This window comes from Epinephelus lanceolatus, chromosome 12 (assembly GCF_041903045.1).
Source record: "Epinephelus lanceolatus isolate andai-2023 chromosome 12, ASM4190304v1, whole genome shotgun sequence".
NCBI classification, from domain to species: Eukaryota; Metazoa; Chordata; class Actinopteri; order Perciformes; family Serranidae; genus Epinephelus; species Epinephelus lanceolatus.
In genome coordinates this window covers 41,149,489-41,171,657 of record NC_135745.1, presented here as the reverse complement: position 1 = coordinate 41,171,657, position 22,169 = coordinate 41,149,489, and the positions used below count along the sequence as shown (strand labels likewise).

At 43.0% G+C, this 22,169-nt stretch overlaps 1 protein-coding gene across 5 annotated transcripts in view; it reads right to left on the bottom strand.

The window, feature by feature from the left end:
* efr3a (EFR3 homolog A (S. cerevisiae)) overlaps positions 1 to 22,169 on the bottom strand; it is a 217,255-nt gene that overhangs the window by 48,210 nt on the left and 146,876 nt on the right. For all 5 annotated transcript variants that reach the window (XM_078173425.1, XM_078173427.1, XM_078173426.1 and 2 more), the window contains 2 exons: positions 5,984 to 6,062; positions 813 to 948 (listed from right to left, as the gene is read on the bottom strand). In XM_078173425.1, the coding sequence (XP_078029551.1) occupies positions 813 to 948; positions 5,984 to 6,062 (215 nt within the window). The remainder of the gene's footprint in view (positions 1 to 812; positions 949 to 5,983; positions 6,063 to 22,169) is intronic.

Here is a 22,169-nt window from a genome sequence, read left to right as displayed (position 1 = left end):
TTCCTTTGCAAGAAGGATGTTTTTGCTGTTTTGCCGACCGGATACGGCAAGAGTCTAATCTACCAGTTAGCTCCGCTGGTAGCTAACCGTTCTTAGCAGACATCTTGTCACGCTGGACGTCGTCTTGGGGGAGGCTGGGGACATGGAATTCAGCTGGGTCATGTTTAAAGCCTCCGTTGCAGAGCAGTTATGATCAGAAGGTTGTGCCTGTTGTGGCAACAACCTGAGAACGCACTGGTAGACGCCAGCAGTGAAGGAGGTGGCGTTTCAGGCTTGGTCGACCCAGAGGTCTCCTGAAGCAGCAGTCAGGCACCAGGAGGCCAGAGGGGCAGCACCCTTAAAGATAAGGTCAGGAGTTCAGACATCTGAAGGGAGCACGGAGAAGAGTTGATATAAGACATAAGCGTTGATAGATGCCCCCTGGGTGCCTTCCTTCCTTCATGCTTATTTAATTATCAGGCAATTAGCACATACAAACACCTTTTTTAAACACCTTGATTCTTTGTTTTTACTTCCTGTTCACGTTCCTTTGTTTCCTGTCAGAAAGAAACTGAGATACTGATGTAGGCGGATGGTTCCGGTAACAAATACTAACAGATTTTGGTATCAAATCTGGGACCTCGTGATAACTGCTCTATGCTAAAAGTTGGGACTAAAGTCAATGAGTGGCCTGAGCTGACTTTGTTGTGTTTGACCAGTTTGTTTAATAAAAGAGTGCAGATTACACTGGAATGTAAAGTGATCTAATATGACACATGATATTCTGCTGTTTCCTGGGAAACTGGTCCAACCAGTCTGCTCCTGTAACTCACCCACTGAGCCTTTGGCAGCAATGGCCACAGTCTCCAGCAGGACCTGGACGATGCCAGCTCTGACCCTTGGTGTGTTCTTGTTGTGAGTGTCGAGGTGATTCAGCACCTGCTGGATGACGTGGTGGGAGTGCTGAGCCTGGTCGATGACAAAGAGAGACAAAGAGGATTTAAGATGCCGCCATATTGATCCTGTTTTGAACAACAGCAGAGCTGAAGTCTGACAGCAAACTTTGTCAGCTCCAGCTTATGTGCAAATATTTAAACTGAGAAGGAATCAGAAATCCAGCACACTGTCAGTCAACTCCACGCACTTCATTTAGCCACATTTCGGTGAGTGGACTTATAACGCTTCTTCCATAAATTCTGAAATTGATTTTAAAGAAAAAAAAGCTACATTTCCTGTTTCTATTTCCCTTTCATTTTTTGTTTTTAAGTGCCTTAGAAATTAAACAGTAACATAACTGCAGTGCATCGTCATCTATTTCCTGCTCCTGTGGGTGTAGAAACTATTTTGTGTCTCCGTCCTTGATGGATTTCTCCCTTTGCGGCTGCTTGAGAAGCCAACCCTTGAGAGCAAATCCTGTTGTTTAACGTTAATCACTAAAAATGTTCTGGAGCTGCTGGATCTCAGCTAGCCCTCGACATGTAGGTATCATCATCATCATCATCATCATCAGCTGCTGCTGCTGCTGCTGCTGCTGCTTTCAGATGGATTTTTCTTTATTGAAATGGTCCAAACTCTGTCGGCTCCTCCTGACAGCAGAATGTTTGACTGTGTCTCTGCAGGACAAACCCTGGGTGCATTTGTTTTCTGTCACTAAGATCAAGCAGACGCCCGATGTTGTCTCCTGGCAGATAGAACAACCCCCCTCGGACAGATCACAGAGACAAAACTCTGCCAAGTCCTGCAACACACTCACCCAGAGCACACACAACACACAGACATAAAAAAAATTGCAAGACACACACACACACACACACACACACACACACACACACACACACCTGGGCCCCAGCACCACTGATCGTGTTTTATGTGTGGCAGCACCTCGGAGTCACCTGGGAACTCCTGGACGAGCGACCAATTAAACAGACAGACAGAGTAAAGACACAGAAAGCAGGATGGAGGTCTGGGCTAACTGTGAGTGTGGGTGAGACACAGTGCAGATTGGTGTTGGAAAAATGTAACTGACAGCAGTAATAAGTGCACCAGCAGTCTAACAATACATATCTTGGCTTCTGCTCAGTGTGTGTGCATGTGTGTGTTTGTGTTTGTCTGTGTAGTCCATTTGTGAGCATCAATCCTAAAGGAAATACATGAGTATTTCTTTGTAACATTAAATATTTATGGCTTAATGTGAAACGATGTAATTTTAAGTTGAGGAAAAATAATTTGTGGTTATTTTTTATTAAAAGTTTAACACTCAAAAAGTTAGTCTGCTTCATCAGGTCTGTGTGGGTGTGCATTGATCAAATTTGTTTAACAGGTGCAACACAGAAAACAGTTTTGTCGGTAAGGTCTGATGTAAAAGCTTAAACTGGTTTGATTTTATGCAAAACACCTGAAGCGACATTTGTCATTATGACACGTTCTGGAAAATAAAAAGTATTTTTGATTAACATAATAACACTATGTAAAACAAAATATACAGCTTAAACTGTGTTCAGTATTACTTTCTCAGTGCTCACAGGACAGAACAGGCAACATGCTGTCTGCTTCTCTCACCCCCAAACTAGAACATTCTACTGCAGGGAGGCACACTGGGAGCAGCTACACTAAGCTCGCTCGCTCCAAGATGGTTAGTAACGCCACAGGTCTGGTGTTTTCACTGTGAGTTATGAGGGTGATGGTGAGAGACAGTGGTGGATAAAAACACACCGAGCCACATACTGAGCCACCGCCCAGCTACAGACTGTAGCCCTTTGCCCAATCAGTCTTTTTTCAGCATTGGCAGTATAAAAACAAAATCGGGGAGTGCAGCAAAATGCCGCCTACCTACTTTTGTTTATACAGAATGTGCCTTTTTCGGGGCAATGGGGGGCGTGAGCAAGTAACAAAACGTGTAGCTCAGCGTGTGACGTAAACACTGACGTGGGAGGGAAGCCGTGGCTGGTCAGGCGGCGATTCTCTCATAAGTCGGCCCGTTCTTCACCGTCCCCGTCATCTGATGGTTAATGGCCTCTTTGTTTGCGAGGACAAGGAGGGCGCGCAATTCCTTGTCTCCCCAGTTGCTCATCTTTACTGTGTCTGTCTATAGGCTGACCAAACTTCCTCTTTTGCCCGGACATGTCCACTTTTCACGTCCCGTCTGGGGCGTCCGGGTTTTTTTTTTATGAGTTGATGATAATGTGTGTTAGAGTGCGGCACAGGCCGCATATTTCTGTCCAAACCCGACAGTCATTCTGTTTTGTTATGTCCGAACCCGAACTGAGCCCGACATTATTTAATTACTAAAGCACTGAATTTGTGTCACACAGATGTCATGGTTACAGGCTATTTAACAGGCCGGCCGTGCAGCATGGGTGGAGGGAGGGGGGGAGACCTCCGTGTTTGAGATGGGAGCGGGAGGTCCGACGTTTCCAGTGAGGGGAGAGGGAGAAATATAACAAAATAAGATAAAATAGAAAAACCTGTCTCCCTCTTTTGTTTTATTTTCAGCGTTTAATCAAGGCGGAGGCGGGCGGCTGGAGGTCCGAGGCTTCCAGCGAGGGGAGAGGTAGAAACAAACAGCCAATGTGTGTCTGTGTGTTATGTTCAGGTGTTGTCACGTAAATAACAGTGCCCAAGCAATAAACAGGACAGACAATAGGATTTTATTTATTTTTACACTACATTTTCACTGAAGGCTGACTGAATCCGACCCGAGCCCGAATACAATTTATACATTTTTGACCAAACCCGGCCCAACCCATCGGGTAGGCCTGCTGTCGGGACCCGTCGGACTTGGATCGGGTAGCCACACTCTAGTGTGTGTATGTGTGTGTCCCCTATCTATAGGGACCTATCTGAATTTCTGTCTTTGAGAGATATTATTTTGTAATATAACTGAATTTTCTATCCATACATATAAACTTTAAATATATTAAAATTATAAGGCATCTTTGAGTAAACTGCGAGTATCATTTAAGTAGGCTATGTCGTGGCCGGCCGAGTGTCCTCTTTTTTGGAAATCAAAATATGGTCACCCTAGTCTGTCAGGTTTGTGTTTCCCTCTTGCTACTAGCTGCTCATTCCTGCTATCAGCTGTTTCCTGTTTATCCACCGCCAGTGGGTCGCACATGCGGCGTCATCAACAGCTCCTCCCACAAGTCATCAACAGCTCCTCCCACAAGTCATCAACAGCCCCTCCCGTTGTGGAAGGCCGCCTCGGTCTGTTTAAACTAAAAGGGTTCCACCAATATGTCTACCCTACGAGGCGGGAAATTGGGCACCTCGGATCAACTCGCCAATCCGCCTCTGTGTGTCTAATCACTCACAGCTTGCCGGCAAAACGGCCCAACATTCGCCAAAAATCTGGCAGTGTAAAAGGGGCTTCTGCTTAGCAGCTAACCCAGTAGCACAGTAACATACACGACCCCCGAGCCGAAGAATGAGCAGCTGCGCAGCCACAGACTCTTTAGCAGCAAAGCCAGCAGCCCACCAAGTCACAGCACACACACACCTGCTGAACCAGGGAATGAGAGTCACTGTCGGCTATGGCCCCTCGTTCAGCAGCTAACTTTATCACAAAATACACACCCACAGCAGTGAGCAGTAACTGCTGGCAGGCCAGGTCACAGATTCAGGCTAAAAGACTTAAAGTTCTGTAAGTGATGGCTGTTTAGCTTGTGTTTATATGACTGACATTTAACAGAGATATTAAGACATTTATTAATTAGACTAAACAAGTTTAGAGAACTTGAAGGTTATGTTAAGGACATACGTAGGATACCTCCTTTGCATCTGGCTGCAGGGAGATCGTCACGGAGCCAAACGTTTCTGGTAAATGACCATCACTAAAAACCCTGCGTTGCCTGTGGCTGCTGATTAATGTGCGACAACTTGTGGTAAAATTTGGGACACCAGTCCGGTCCAGTGTTTGGCTTTATAAGAAACTGGTTTAAAAACTTCTACACCGGTCCAACACTAATCAGGAGGACATGAATCCTACCAACTTCAAACCAGCTGCAAGACAAACAAGAACACAAATACACAACTCTCTTGTGAAATAAAAACTGTTCGAACTTCAGCAGTTTTAAGGGATGAAATATTACGTTTGTAATAACTTATGTTACAAATATGATTTTCAAGCGATGTACTGTATACATATACATAAATTCTTTGCAGGTGCTGGGTAATAATTATCTGCACAGAAAGTTGGACCGAAAAAAGACTGTGTGTGGTCCGCATAAAATAAAAGAAGAATTTGGACTGAGACAGAAGTGTGTGGGTGTGTTTGAATCTTTCTGAGGGTTGTTTTTCTCTTAAAAGGGTAAATTTGAAGTTTCAATTTCCTTTAAGGTCAGACTCCTTATGGATGAAATTTCCATGGTAACAGTGATATCTGACTGGGGAGAAACTTGCAGTACGAATTAGAGATAAAACTGGTATGAAGGCTTTTTACTGATGTGGACAATTGGGAGCATAAAACACTTCCTGTGGCAGATTTCTAACCCAAAAAAATACCTTAGTAGTCAGTCCTTCCAGAAGAAGCAGATAAATAAAAAGTAAAGGCCTTGTCTGGGTTAAGAGTTATCCCAATGAAAGAAGCAGGACTGACTCTGTGCAGCCTGAATAAAGGAGCTCCTGAGAAGCAGAATTCAGAGAAAAAAAATACCCAAAGAACAGTAACAATGGAGTCAAGCATGAATATAAAAAAGACAGTGAATCTGAGGAGCGCAGTGATCAGCTGTGCTCTCCATCTGCCTGTGGAGGCTTCAGGGACGCCACTGACTTCAAGCCTGAGGCTGGATGACAGCTTGTCAAGATGACTGACAGGTGCTGGAGCCAGATCTAACAGAAAGAGGAGGGCGGGGCTAACAGTACACCTAAAGCTCCAATCTACAAAGATATATGACATACCTTTAAAGTCATACTGATATAAAACTTTCAAACTAAAAGTAGAAATTGAGTACACACGTTTATTTCATTCGGCTCTTGGTAACTTTTTCCCAGCGTGTGTGTGCAGTACCTGGATGGAGTACATGATGATCCTGAAGCAGGAGACAGCAAACTCATTGGGGTCCCACAGGTGGTGGTTGTCCAGGTGACTGAGGACAGAAGAAAAATAGACCATCAAAAGACCATCATTAATATTCCTACTGAATAAAATGTCATCTGCAGGAAGTCAGTGGACGGATGGATCATCAGAGCGTGTGCGTCTGGCACCAGATTTAACTCACTGATTCCCGTTTGCCAGCAGTCAATGTTTCAATAACTAAGTGTCTGCGTTTAAACATCACCAAACCTGAACCAAAGAGGTGGCAGATCATAAAACAGTCATAGGTTTAGGAAGGCAAACACAAAGCAACCCGTTTTATCATTTAGAGAACAAATTAAAAATGGGTGGACCCTGAGCTGTGCAGTGTCCTGGATGTATCAAAATGATTATAATAATTATCAATACCAATAAATATATAAACAAAAATGAATGTCAGGAAAGACTTTTTTTGTTTTAAAAGAGCATTCTTTCTGAGCAGCTGTAGTTCAAATATCCACCTGAGTGCAGCTTCATCTCCTGTACTGTATATACAGTGAACACCACCAGACCTCACAGACCATCCAATAAACTGCTGCAGGGATGACGTTTCTTTGACGGTCGATACAGAAGCTAGCATGGTTCCCTCATCAAAAATCCCATGGGCTTCTTCCATTGGATTTTGGATTATTGCAGAAAATAAATTCTCTGGCAAACAAACATTTTTGATGCTTACACATACTGTTCAGCAAAATAATCTTCACAAATTAACACCACTTTTTGGTGAAGCGTATACTTTCGCCAGAAGCAAAACGCTAACGTGAAGCTGTAGAGTAACTACACTACGGTTGCATGACTTTAACGTCGCCACCACAGCAAGGCAGTAAAGCTGTGTCCAGCGTGATGACATTCTGTCTTTTTTTAAGTTAAGTAAAAGCATCAGAGTTCAAAAGGTGGGTATTTACTGACATATTTAGGTCATAGAACAAAATGTACCTAGAATTACTGCATTGCTGTTTTATGACTCCATCCACCAGTCAAGTTTCTCTTATAGTTTACCCCCCCTCCCCGACAGCACAGTAGATCTCAATCAGCACAGTTTCAAGGTGGACACCCAAGATTAGTGTCACCAATTCAGTATCAGACCAGATATTTCCCCTTCTGAGATATGACGCTGAGTAAGTGTCTTCTGCAGAACTTTATGATGTCACAGTGAAGGTGACCTTTGATTTTTGGGATCTTTGTCATTTCTTCATCGTTTTATCCTGTTACACATTTGTGTGAATTTCTGTCATAATTAGCAAATGAGTTCTGGAGTTATGGCAAAAAACATATTTTGAGAGGTCATGCTGATCTTGACCTTTGACCACGAAATTCTAATCAATTTATTCTTCAGTCCAAGTGGATGTTTGTGTTGAATTTAAAGAAATTCCCTCAGGTGTTCTTGAGATATCATGTTCAAAAAAATGAGACAGACAAGGTCACAGCCACCTTGACCTTTGACCACCCAAATCAAATCAGTTTATCGAGTCCGTTTCTCCTCTGACACATCACATAACTGTGTGCCGCCACGGCTCGGCTGTTCAGGTATTTCTGGGCAGTCATGAAATCAACAAAGAGGAAATTATTGGACCTGGAGCCAGACTTCTCCGTCGCCGGTAAGCCCTTATCTTGCGCCGTATTTGACAGGAATACATTCCTGTCTGTGTCTGTGACCCCCGTTCAACCCACAACTAGCAGGATTTGCCTTTCGTTTCTGCTGCAGGTTGAAATCTGTACTCGCACAGCGTGCTCCTGAATGATTTGTTTTGCGTGCGCAAAACTATTTTTAGTCGCAAATGCGAGTAAAATGCTCGCACCGTAGAGCTCTGTGGAAAACAAATCACTGTAGCATATAAACAAATCTAACCTACAAGTAAAAAGAAATAAATAATAACTTTCACTGCTTAAAGATACTCAATAGCTCAGCTAATACCTGAAATGTCACTGGATACAAACCACTGCAGCAGCATATTGAGTGCCAGGTGGATAGCACGCGCCGTTATTGGACGGTGCATGGACACTCACCTTCTTGTGATTGGACTTTGAACTTATCCCGCAGTAGTGGTACCGTGAGGTACCGTAGTACTACAGTACTCCAACAATGCTAGCGTGGGTGGCAACCAATCATGCGGAACATGGTCTCAATTTGCGTGACGCGTGAAAAGAGACCGAAATGCTGTGCAGTCACACACAATGCTGGACGTCTGGTCACCCTACTTCCACTGCCACTCGCAAGCAGCAGCTAGTAGGGGGCCCCATTAGGGGGGATTCCAACGTGTTGTTGTTGTTGCAGTGTCTATAGGGGTTCCATCATATTGTCATTGATAAGGACCAATGTCAGCCGTCTCTGGGGCCCCCTTCCAGCTCGGGGCCCTAGGCAATTGCCTAGTTTGCCTGTCCGGTTGCGACAGCCCTGTTCCTGAGATGTGACATTCACCAGAATGTGATGAATGCAAGGTCACAGTGACCTTGACCTTTGACCACCAATAACTAATCAGTTCATCATTGAGTCCAGGTGGACGTTTGTGCCAAATTTGAAGAAATACCCTTCATCATGTTGACAAGAATGGGACAGATTTATGTACATACAGTACATATGGACAATCCAAAACATGATGCCTCCGGCCACGGCTATTGCCAGCTCAGAGGCATACAAATCTGTTAAGCTTGTGTTAACCACAGACCTTATTTCAGGTACCCAACCCCATTAAAAAAAAACCCCACTGATTTCGAGACACGTAAATCAAAGTGCTGACTCATTTCCAGGTTTTAGGACTCAAAAAATAACATGTCAGTTCTTTCAGGTGCAGAATCTTTGTAATGGAGACACAGTATTGAGAGAAACTTGAACATATCTTTCACTTTTCTGACCTTCAGTTTCTTATCACTTATCGGCTGCAGATATCATCAATGTATATGAGCCAATACTGGTTGATATATTAGCCCGGCCTGTCTACTGGTCTAGCTCTCATTGATACTAGCTCGCTCGCAAGTAGTATAAGTTCTCACATTAGAGTTAACAGAGACTGGCATATTAATTACAAATTCATTTTTGTTCTGTAACAACATGAGATTTAATACAGAGCAAAAATAATCTTTATATCAACACTCTTCAAGCTATAATCACAGAGCAGTTTACAGAGCTGCCTGCAGACACTTAGATAAATAAAGAGATATAATTAGATCATTCAGAGGAGAATCAGATTTCAAAACGCTTTAAAATGCAGGAAAATAAGAGGAGAAAATCTGAGACATCCCATCACTGATCTTAGAAAAAGGGCAGAAAAGGTGAGCGATCTGTTAACATGTAGTTAAACTTTGAGCTGAAGAGGTGAAGTCAAAGGTTTTATAAAACATCATGTTGGTGTTTAAGACATGCAGATGAGTGTGAGTGGCAGATGGAGGACGACAGATTCACTCATCTCTGCGGGAGCCAACCTGCAGCCTCGAGGTAAAACCATCTATTATGCATCTGCTGTTTACAGTACAGTACACACACACACACCCATCTGCTTACAGCAAAGAAGCTTCAAAAACATCTGTACTTATGACAGAAAAAGATCTAAAACAAAGAGTCTCCAGTCGTGCTAGAGGCTCTGTGAGGCTGTAAGCACATCCTAACGTCAGCATACTAACACGCTCACAATGACAATGCTGACATGTTAATCAGGTGTAATGTCTGCCATGTTCAACAAGGCATTACAGGGTGTTAACAACGCAGCATTTACTAATTAACAGAAAGCACAGCTGAGGATGATCAGAATGTCACTAGTTCTGCAGGTATTTTAGACATTTTGATCTGCTCCATTAATAAATATCTGTACCAATTTCATGAAAATCCATCCCATAGTTGTCAAGCCATTTTACTTGAAAATGCGATCGTCACTATGGCACTTAAGGAAAAGTGAGGTGATCATCACAGTCATTAGGATTCACTGCCTTGGGATCATGATTGTCCATCAGACATATGTTGAAATTAAAGTTGGGTTGATTTCAGGTGTTGCCGGTCCAGTGGACGAGATTAAGTAGCCTACTTCAGCAACCTGTGCTGATGGTGTCACAGCCCAAAATCCAGCTCATATTGCATTAGTTATAAGCATTATGACAACGTGACTAACATATTATGTTTATCAACGCAGTACAGAGCCAGTAGTGTGTGACAGGCCATGCTCAATTTACTGCTGATCTCCGGTTGGTGTCGGCAACATGAAGACCAAATTTTAGCAGAGGTGGGAGGGGGCAGAGCGGCTTGTTTACAGCGTGTGCCGTCACTGGAAGTTAACTTTTTACCATCATCCATTTTTTACAAAAAACTAAACAAGACAATCTTTATTGCCAGGCAATTCACAACAATGCTGTAATGACTCAAACCACGCCAAGTGCTATCAAGAATACGACCTCCGCAGTTGTAAAAGCAACATCAACATGCTGCATGTGCTGAGAGTCATTCTATAGTGTTATAAGCAGGGAAGAAAATTCATGTGTGGGATGTCACAACACATGAAGCTGCATTAAAACAGGATGACTCACACACTGATATTCACAGATCTTACTATATAATGATGAAAACTGTGTGTGTTCCACATTTTTCTCCTCACTGACTTGGTCAATCCATGTGAAATTTGGCACAGTGGTAGAGGGTCATGGGAGGATGCCAATGAAGCAATATTACATCAATTGGCCAAAGGGGGGCGCTATAGCAACCCACTGAAATGTCAAACTTTGAATGGGCATATCTCATGCCCCGTATGTCATAGAGACATGAAACTTTGCACAGAGATGCCTCTCCTCATGAGGAACACATTTGCCTCAAGAACCCATAACTTCCGCTTATATAGATTTTCTGCCATTTTGAATTTTTTGAAAAACACTTCAAATGGATCTCTTCCTAGGAAGTTTGAGCGATCTGCATGAAACTGGGTGAACATAATCTAGGGACCAATATCTAAAGTTCCCTCTTGGCAAAAGTTGGAAAACTTACTAAAACTGAGCTTCTATAAGGCAATGAATATTGCGGAGGGCGTGGCTCATCACATAAAGGTGTATAACATCTCAAGGGTTTCACCCATCACCACGCAACTTTGTAGGCATATGACCACACATAATCTGAGGGGACCCCTCCATTATTGACCCCATCAAACAAAATGGGGGCGCTAGAGAGCTCATTTCTTATCTAGGCCTAACCGCCATATGGATTTTTACTAAACTTGGTAGATATGTAGAACAGGACGCCTCAAGGTGACTGGAGAAATTTAACTCTAATTGGCAACTGGGTGGCGCTATAACAACAGAAAAATGCTTCAAAATGGCTAAAATGTGACCGATCGCTGTGGCTCCCCCTGTGGACCAATGTTTGTTTGTTTTCTAATTTTTGGTATGACTAAGTCATGGTATGGTATGCTGTACATAATCACGGAAACTGTCAGTGTGTCATTCTGTCAGTCAGTCATTCTGTCTGTCCCACGTTTTTCTACTCACTGACATGGTCAATCTACTGTACTTTCAATAAAGCAATCATACTATCGAATTCACAAACACTCTGTCTGAATACATTGCTCTTCTTAATGGGTTCAGTTGACTATTTAATCTGCAATTTCCTATGACCTGTATCCCAAACACACACCATGTGAAACTGTGCACTCAATGGGTATGGACTAGTATAAGTGAAGCCAATAAAAATCTATATCTTCTCATCAGTAAACCAGTTATTGGTCCTCCGAAAACAGCAAAACTTGTTTTAGATGGTCTGTACAAGCTTTAAGAATGAGAACCAAACAGATTTACATGAGAAGGTCAACGGGCGAAAACCTGCACAGACCGTGTTCTTCTATACATCATGAACACCGTTTTCTTTCCGTTCTTCCAGGACAGGTTATTGCTTTTCTCAGGAGGTCATCAGGAATGTTTCAGACATCCATCTCATCTGCCTGCTCTCTGACCTCAAGCAGCTTTCAGACGCCTTTCATCCACACAACCACAAATGCTTCATTCACGTCTGCAATATTAAACCAGGCCCTCTGACCAGGTGCTGACATTAACCTTGTGTCCATCTCATTCAGAATGTTTTCTCTCCTCACACCCTGCCCCTGGACATGCACTCAACACATCCTCCATGTTTCTTCCTATTGTTTCTCACTCAGAGGCGTCTCCATTAACTGACGGGTTGATTAAACGGGCTGAGCTTTCTGTTTGAATGTCACATCAGTCAGAGCTGCAGGTCAGCTGCTGTTATTTGTTTTTAATGGAAAATAACTGAAAAATGCCAGCTGTTAAAATCAGCTCATATCACAAGTATCAAAAAAGGTAACATTCTGATACGGGTATTAAAAATTACAAGTTACAAAACTTAAAATATTTTATGGTATCTGTGGACAGATTGTGAGAATTTTTTTTATTCTTTGAAGAAAAGCGTCTGACTTGAAAGAAAAACTTTGTCTGTTTTAAAAGATATCTATGGAGACAAGGTTCTTGTGAATCTGCTTGTGCGTCTTTAACATTTATTAAACTAAAGTGCTGTAGGTCTAGAGTCCGTGTGGGACGTGCATTTAGGGCGCGTCCAACTCCACTTTTCTGGTTAAATGGTGCATAATCTGGGCACAAAATAAGGCGCGAGCTGCAAAGGGGTTGTGTTTAGTCCCTTAACTAATCATAGGTGTGTTTAGTGTGTAACATGAATTCAGCTGATCTGAGTGTCATCGTTCATTCTCTATAAAACCAGGTGCGCCTGCAGGTGCACTGCTATTCACATGGCGGATGCAGCAAATTGGAGAGGCAAAGGGCTTCCTGCTGAGAGAAATGTAGTACAAGCAGTGATGTCACTGTAGCAAATATTCTAGGACATTTAAACATTCATTCATTCATTAATGAGAGAGGCAGGGTTCACCCTGGACAGGTCACCAGACTATCACAGGGCTGACACATAGAGACAGACAACCATTCACACTCACATTCACACCTATGGACAATTTAGAGTCACCAATTAACCTGCATGTCTTTGGACTGTGGGAGGAAGCTGGAGCACCTGGAGGAAACCCACGCTGACACAGGGAGAACATGCAAACTCTGCACAGAAGGGCCCCAGCCGGCTGTTGGATTTGAAACCGGTGAGGCAACAGTTCTAACCACTGCACCACCATACCGCCACATTTAAATGGCCAAATAAAAAACTATAGTTATAAACTTGACAGTGGAAACAGAATTAAACTTTTAGCTTCTGAAATAATCAATGAAGTTACGCTGCGGACAGCGTCGGACAGCAGCTCTGCTCTGCTCTCTGCTATGTTCACTTTTTACAGAATGAAATTAATTCATTCATTCCTCATTAATAATGTAACATTTTATACACCTACACTCCATCAGTGTGTCCAAGCGAGGGTATGCGTTTTGTGAACCTGCCTATGTAGGTGCATCTTACTATGTCAATTATTACTGAATCAAGTATCAGAGCCGAACGCATACTGTAACAGCACGATTGAAAAGTCTGAAATGACACCCAGCCCTCACAAAAACCACTCAACGATGATTCATTTTAAAAATACTGTCACAGCAGCCATTTTAAACAGTCTGTCAGGACCGATACAAACAGAACAGACATCAGTGAGATAAAGGCAGAGGAAAGAGGAAGGTGGCATTTTTAAAGAAAGGAGGAGGAAATTAAAGTGGAAAGAAGAAGTATAGAAAGACAGGAACAAGGGGAAAGAGAGGAGAAAGCAGAGGAGAGCGATACAGGAGATTGGAAGCTGGTTGTATGAGAACAGTTCTCCAACATGACGTCAATCCAAACCCCCAAAAACATCCTCCTCCCCTGTTAACCCCAATCCTTGCTATTTATAGTCTGAAGACGCTTCCTCCTCCTCCTCCTCCTCCTCCCTGCAGGAGCACTGCAGAAGGAGAGCTGGTTTCACACACAGACAGGCAGATGAGAAGCACAGTGGCTGTTTAATGGAAAGGAAAAATTAAAGGCTGGACTGCAGTGATGAATTCAATCCTGTTCTGTTGCTTTCATACCTTCAGCTGCACCTGCACAAAGCCTCAACAGTCATTTATATATTTACTGTTCTCAGTGTGGCTCAGTGGCCCCACTGCGTATGAAAGGATGATGTGAGGAGGTATGGCCTGGTTTGGTTTGGTTTGGTTTGGGCTGTCAGCCCAGCACAGCAGGGATTTGCGTTTCCATTACAACAGGGATACCTGCTTGAAGGTGTGTCTTATCTGATGACGGCTTGTCTTAGATGATGGCGTTTAAAAGCAGCGGGCTGATTCACAGCTATTTTTCCTGCTAGTGTTTTTCCACAGCAGGGCAGGTAAAAGAAGTTTACCTGTTGGAGGTGAGCTGTTGTCAGAGGTGCAGTAAGAGCCTGTTGTCTGCAGCTCTTCATCAGCATCTCACTGTGGCTGTTTCTGATTTCACTTTCCTCCCTGCCGTATTATTAGACCAGACTTTATTAAGAAAAGTTGCTAACAAAGTTCTGCTAATTCAGTGATTAACATATTAAACTTCCTGAAGATTCTCCACAATAAAAGTGCCCTGATATTTTGTTATGTTAATACTTTAATTCTGAAGCGGCAAAATCAGGAAATGTTAATTTTCCGAGCAGCAACTTCACACAACTTCTAATGTGGCTGATAGCGGAGATGAAACAGTAAAATGAAGCAGATATGTAAAGTAAAAACAGGACACAGGAGAGAAACTAAACTCCAAACCACAGAGATTCAGTTAGAAGCTACAGACGTACTGAGAGCTGAACACACAGAGACTTTTAAACACATTTTTTTCTCTGATCTCCTGCAGACAGAGTTGTGAACAAATCTTGCAACACAAGAGGGGTTGTCAGGGGTTGGCTGCGGTTGGTGAGACGTCACCGCTACCTGCTTAAGGGCAGGCAGCCCGGCTTTTAGACCTACTCTGGAGAAGGTCCATCTCTGGCTAAGCTCGGCATGATACAGCGTATGTAAACTGACAATGGAAACGCAAATCTGCAAGGCAAGGCTTGACTCAGTGCGGCCCATAGATGCACTGGAGAGGCTACACCTGAAATAACGTCAGCATACGTGGAAGTTAAGACAAATATATGTCCCATTGGGAGCTAAAGATGCCCTCTACATTTTCTTGTGTTGGAGACGCTGCTAAAAACTAAAAGACTGTCTATATTAGTCACACTCACATTGGAGAGTCAGTTTGTGACTACCTGCTGTATTCACTAGAAACTGAGTACATATTTATCACTCTCTACAGTAAAATATTCAGAGGCATACTATGGAAAATGAAATGAGCTGAACACATGACCTTTTTTTTTTCTGTCAGTGCAGCAGCTGATGTGGTGCTGCCTGGCCTGCAGGGGGCGCAGGATGCCAGCGAGTCACACACACAATAGCAGACTGGAAGTGTGATGATGATACACTCAGTACAAGTGCAGTCTTTAACGCTGGTTACTGGAGGCTGAGGGCAGGTGTTTGTGTGTGTCTGTGTGTTTGTGTGTGCTCAGCAGACATCATGTGTTGAGTGTTAGACCTGAGAGGAACCCTGACTGGGTGTCAACAGAGAGGGCAGGAGGTGTCGCTGGGTGAAACACAGGACTGTGGGATCGTCACAGACTGACGCAGGGCTGCAAACAGTTAACACTCAATCAATCCAATGAATTATTCTGGTTAAAAAAGCATCAAAAATATGGACTACTGCCCATCGCAAGCTCCTGGAGATCAAAGCAATGTCTTTAAAATGTTTATTTTGAAGAGAGAAATGCATCTTAATAATCTGGGGAATTTAATGATGAGACTTGGTGTGATCCCAGATTCAGATCTAAGCTTCAGGTCTCACATTAACAAGGTGACAGAAGCATCATGTTTCCACCTCAGAAACATCGCTAGGGTTCGACCATTTCTTAATGAAAAAGATCCAGAGAAATTAATTCATGTCTTTATTCCAAGCCGACTCCACTACTGTGACGCACTTTTTACTGGCCTCCCAAAACACACCACTGACAGACTTAAGCTCATTCAAAACTCTGCAGTTCGACGATTAACCAGAACCAAGAGGAGAGAGCACGTCAGGCCAGTCTGGGGTGCTCTGCACTAGGGATGGGAATCAATTTTCAATTATCGATGATTGATTGTTAAGGCTTTTGATCGATCACAAATAATTTTGATCGATAGTCGCAGTGTTTCTCCTACAATGTCTGGCATAGGTCCGGCGAGTCACCGTGCCAACGAGACCCTTCCGGCCGGCGAGCACGGTGGCTCGCTCACCCCCGCCGGACCTATGCCAGGCAAAAAATCAGAAACAGACGGAGGCTCTCATCGCTCTCCAAAGCCTCGGCAGCTTCCCTTGAGGCCTCTGAAAACACTACGCCATTGAAAGACGGAGATTTTGCTGAAAACTGAAGCCTGTAACTCTGGCTGGCAACGGTTGTAAACACCCAGGGGTGAACTGCGCATGCGCGCCATTCCTCCTCTTTGGCCTGGGGGGATGAAGCTCAAAACTGGGGCAGCTGCGCTCTCTTGCGGCGACAGTATACACTGCACTCTTTTGTTTTCTCCCTTTTGAAATACTCGCTTATCAATTAATCGATAATTGATCGTTCATCTTTTTAATGATCGAATAATGAATTTTGATCGTTTGCCCATCCCTACTCTGCACTGATTTTAAGCTCCTCCTCCTTGTGTACAGAGCCCTACATGGGCTGGGACGAAGCTACATTGCGAACTCCCTTGTTAACTATTTGCCTCCAACAACACTGCGATCATCTGCTGCTGGTTTATTGGAGGTTCCCAGAAACAGCTGGAAGAAGATTGGGGATGCAGCCTTTGTCAGTGACGCCCCAAAGCTATGGAACACACTACCTTTAGATATCAGGGAAGCTAGCTCGCTAAATATTTTTAAAAGAAAGCTAAAAACATATCTGTTCACTTTGGCCTTTAACTCGCTCTGACTTTCCTCATACAGTTCAGCTCCTAGTTTTGCCGCACACTTTCTGTCTGGCTCAGTTTCAGTATTTCCATCAAACAAGCTCTGATAAAGACCACTGTACACAACCTGCTCTGCAGCAAACAGACACCGTTAAGGACTAGCTGGTGAGGAAAGCTGAACATTTAAACCAGGGGGAGGCGACCTGAGGTTCCAGAGGAACATGTGGCTCTTAAGCCCCTCTGCAGTGGCTTGACAAAAACATTTAACATTTTCAAAAGTGATTATTTCACTCTCCAACTATAAAACTGTGTAGCCCACACACAGATTGATTTTTTTGTTTTACATTTCGTCAACTAAAATGTGCATCATGCATCTTCAGCCTGGTGCCTTTTCCTCTAAAGTTTGCCGGACCTCAGTAACATCGAATAGTACTGCAGTTCTGAAGAGACTCTTCTTCACCTACTCTGGGAACATCCCATGATTCAGAGCTAATGGATAAAGGTTCATGAACATATAAAAAAACATTATCTGGACTTATCTTTTGTGGGACTCAGCGACCCACAAAAGACATCTCACTCTGGAGCCAGGGACTTTACTCAGACCAGTATAACAGTGGGAAAATAAATGACAATGACAAACTGGGGGAAACCACGAGAGCCCTCTTTTAAGGATTGGTTCACAGAGGTGGCAAAAGTTGCATCATATGAACAAATCTTTCAGGTCTGAGGACAGGATGGAGAAATACGTGGCAAAGTGGAGAAGCTAAAAAAGTTCAATAAAATATTAATGACAAGAAAACAATGGTGTATAGTCCTGAGTCTTGTGAGCTAGGTTAGCTATAGATTTAAAATCCAAAAACGGAAAAGTCTGAGGAAAATGGAGAATTAAACAGTGCATGGACTTTAAGTCTAAGTCCAAAGTCATTAATCACCATCGACAACTAATCTTCATCTATATCTTCCTCTAATGTGACGATCATGTAGAGCTGACAAACTCAAGACGCAAAACACAACATTCAAATCTCATTTACATAAAACTTAAGCTGAAGAATGACTTCAACAAGCCATGTCCACCCTCATTAATAAATTAACATCGCCTTTCTATCCTCAGCTATATATATCCTAAAAATATGCTTGAATAACAATGAAGACTGTTGTTTGGTTTCTCCCCGGTGCAGCTCTCTAAATCATATTGAAAATGTAAATATGTGAAACTTTTCCTCCTGCTGGTGAATCTGGTACGCCGGTAAAGAAGTGCGTCTTCCTCCGAGACAGACAGCGGCAGAGTGATTCACACTGAGAGACACTTTAATAAACCCTGGATGGAAAGAAGGAGCAGAGGGTTTGACCAACAGAAGAGACATATTGAAGGAGGAGACAGTTTATTTGCTCAGCCCCTCGTTACAGGAGGAGAGCGAGCAGCAGCTCAGGAGATGGATCTTCACTTGGCGGCTTTGGGAGTTGAATTCAGCCAGCAGAATCCCCCCAGTGGGCTGGTGACTAGCGGTAGTGCCATGTCTACGCTGTGAAGGCATCAACAGAAAGTTTGCTGATCTAGTGGGCAGTCAGGACTGTCCGATTCCCTGGATAGGTTTGTGCTGGCTAGATTCAGGTTGCTGCAGCTGCTGACTGAGGGCCAGTTTCCATAGATGCTGCCCGCTCTCCTCTCAGTGAGGTGGTCTGTAGCATGGGCAGGGCGTTCCACAGTTTTGGTGCATAGTTCATGAAAACAGCATCCCCGCTTTGTTTATGGAGCGCTTTGGGCGCAATTAAAAGACCAGCTTTGGAGGATCTCAGGGCTTTTTGTGGTTCATAAAATCTTAAAAGGTCAGAGATGTATCAAGGTGCTATGCCGTTAAGAGCTTTGTAAGTAATTAAAAGGACCTTAAAATCAATTCTAAAAGAAACAGGGAGCCAGTGCAGTTCAGTTAAAACAGGAGTGATATGCTCTCTCTTCTTGGTCTTGGTTATAAGTCTGGCTGCAGAATTTTGTACAAGTTCCAACTTTTTTATGGCTGTTATTGGGAGACCAGTAAAAAGTGCACTGCAGTAGTCTAATCTGCTAGTGATAAAAGCATGAATCAGTTTTTCAGCATCCTGTTTTGTTAAAAATGGCCGCACTTTGGCAATATTTCTCAGATGGAAGAAAGCTGTCTGGGTCACCTTACTAATGTGGGGTTTAAAACTCAAGTCTGATAAGATAACACCTAGACTCTTAACTTGAAATTTGGTATGGGGAGCCAGACTCCCAAGCTTAGGAAAAAGGGCCTCTCTCTTCAGTTTTGGTCCAAGCAAAAGTATCTCCCTTTTATCATCATTCAGTTTTTAAAAAGTTTTTGCTCATACACTGATTTATTGAGGCCAGACAGGCGGTCAAAGAACAAAGGCTTTCTGAGTTAGTTGGCTCAGTAGAAATGTATAGCTGAGTATCATCTGCGTAACTGTGGAAATTAATATTATGTTGATTTATGATATTACCTAGTGGAAGCATATAAAGGGAAAATAGCAGGGAGCTTCCTTGGGCTACACCAAAAGGCAAAACGTGAAATGACCTGTGACTGGCCAAAGTCTCCCATTACGTAGACTCACAAGTCAGTCTTTAGACGCATTGCTTAACTAAAGACTGATGACTTTCTCCCTGATTTTGTGTTTAGATGGGCGGATACAATTTCAGAGTTTAAGAAAACTCCCTACATTGCAGAACCAATAGTAAATCTGCAGGGCGGTCCTTCGGTGGCTCGCTAAACTCTTGTGCTCGTAAACATACTCCGACTAGAAACACGTGTACTGGTACAAAATGGCTCAAGTCGCTGTAAGTCCTTCATTTCCACAATCTTGTGGACTGAGCACACGTTTGATAAGACGGAGTTAAATCTCTCGGCATCCATTTCCAAGCTCTCTGTGTGTTTGTTTCCTTGCGGACAAGAAAAGGGGGAGCGCACATTTCAAAAACAAGGTGTTGCTTTGTTGCCGGCCGTTTTCGCCAGTGTGTTAAACACACTTTAGAAAGGAGTGTCCCCAGACTATCAGAAGCCGGAGATCTCTGATTGTCTGGTGGTGAGACTACCCATTATGGGATAGATTTTCTAAAGCCTGAAAACAGAGCCAAGAGGAGGTGAAAAAGTCTAGTTGTCTCTCAGACCACTTGAATTAGAGTACGCTCAAAGTTTATTATTTTTGCCCGGTGATGCTGAATTAAACAGCCTGTCCACAGCTTTAATGAAACACTACATTTGCTGCTGGAGTGGCAGGGAGGTGTGGGGGTGGATGTCAGACAGAATCCAGTGAAGATTTTACTGAAACATTTAGTATCATTTATAAACATTTCAATTCATTTTTCCGGCCCGTTAATTAGCAGCATTTCCCGATTATGTTAACAAAAAACGTAATTCTCTCAGCTTCACTTTTCCCTCAAATGTAGTTACTGTTTCTAGGAGACGGGGCTGGAATGTGAGCTCAGCTCAAGGTCTGTTTGCAGGAGACAGAAAAGAGGAAAATGAAGAGGAGACGCTGAGCTTTAAACAAATGAACAGAAAAGGCTGTGAGGCAGAGAGGAAAGCAATGAAACAAATTAGAGGGAAAGTGAAGGGAGAGGGGAAAATGATTAAATGCAGCTCAGTTCCTGAAGAGGCCCTACAGATGTCAAGCAGTCACAGTAACATTATGTAATCAATTGTTAAAAGCAGCATTAAGAGGCTCGCTCCCTCATTGAATTAGCAAGGCGCAGCTGGTTACGGTTTCTACAGCTCAAATTATTTACAACTTGTTGCACTGACTCAAGACTGAAAAAGCATGCTGATGGTGACGCTGTGACTGTCCAGTGTCACACAGAAATTTGACGTCAAACTCAGAAAATGAGGCACAGATTATCTCACAATCAGTCCTTGAATCCCATCAATCAAAGCGTCCGTGGTTTCTGGGAAGGCTCTCTAGAGAATTAATTAGCGGCAGCAATCAGAGACAACAGGACTGCAAGTCTAAATTACCACCAATTAAAGTGGAAACACCATGAAATAATTCAACGTGAGAGATACAACTCCTGCATCAGTCTGACAACAAGGCTCAAGAAATTCAACCAGAATAAATCAGCGTGCCGAGATCTGTGTCTGTAACCTGTTTACTCTCATCAGTGGAGTTATTTGAGTCAATAGTCTAACAAAGCTGGACATAAAGAGCAACACAGCTGAAAGACATCACTCAATTGTGGACACAGCAAACACCTGTACTTATGGAAGAACACCAGCCTTTAACTTTTCTCTCGGTCTCTTATTGCTCTAATGTCTTTCTGCTCTCTGTACTTTGTATCACTCTGCTGTGACAGACGTTGGGTAAATTGTCGGGCCATTATGGCTCAGACCTTCAGGCGCCTTACTATTGATTGTTTGATGTAGGAACTGAAGCTTTCTTTCTCTACTGTTGCACTCAATATTTGTCCTGTTTACTGAGTGTCAGCCAAGAGCCTGAAATCTACAATGGAATTCATTCACAGTACTTTTAGTTTGATGGAACAGTACAAATCTAATCATCTGGTGTCAGTCAATTTAAAACAGAGCGGGGATTTTAACACTTATCTATCATTCTGGCTCAACATGTCGTAGTCCTTTGCCTGTTAGATTTTGATGCTTCTTGTGTACAGGTCGTAATTGTCTTGAGAGGAGAAGTCGTGGAATCACCGAAGTCAGCAGGGTGCATCCTCTGGGGACCATGAGTGTTTTATTGCAATCCATCAAATAGTAGGGCTGCCCCCTGACTAAGAACTTTCCTAGTCGACATTTAGGGCCATTAGTCGACTAGTCTGCATCTTAACAATATTTATTTAATTATTAAATTTTGGTGGTTTGAGTTGAAAGTGTGAGAAAGAATAGTATCAGTAACATTGTTAACACTGTGCTACATTACAGAGAAATACCAAACCATACTAATGAACCTTCATTAATATAGGCCTATATTTTTACATCACTGTAGCTAGTATCTCACTATCACTATCCTCATTCAGATTTTAAGAAGCTACAAATTATATTCAGCCACAAAATAAGTCTGAAAAGCTGCAAATCAGAACGGAAGTACAGAGAGTTGTTGACTAAGATGATACACCGTCTCATGGTGGTCACTTCCTGTCAACGCTACAGATCAACCAACGTTGGAGAACGGTGCAGGTACTTTAATCTGATTTTCTCATTACCTTCCATGTCTGTTTGAACTCTGGCTGTTAATTGCTTTGATTTTTCTCCTG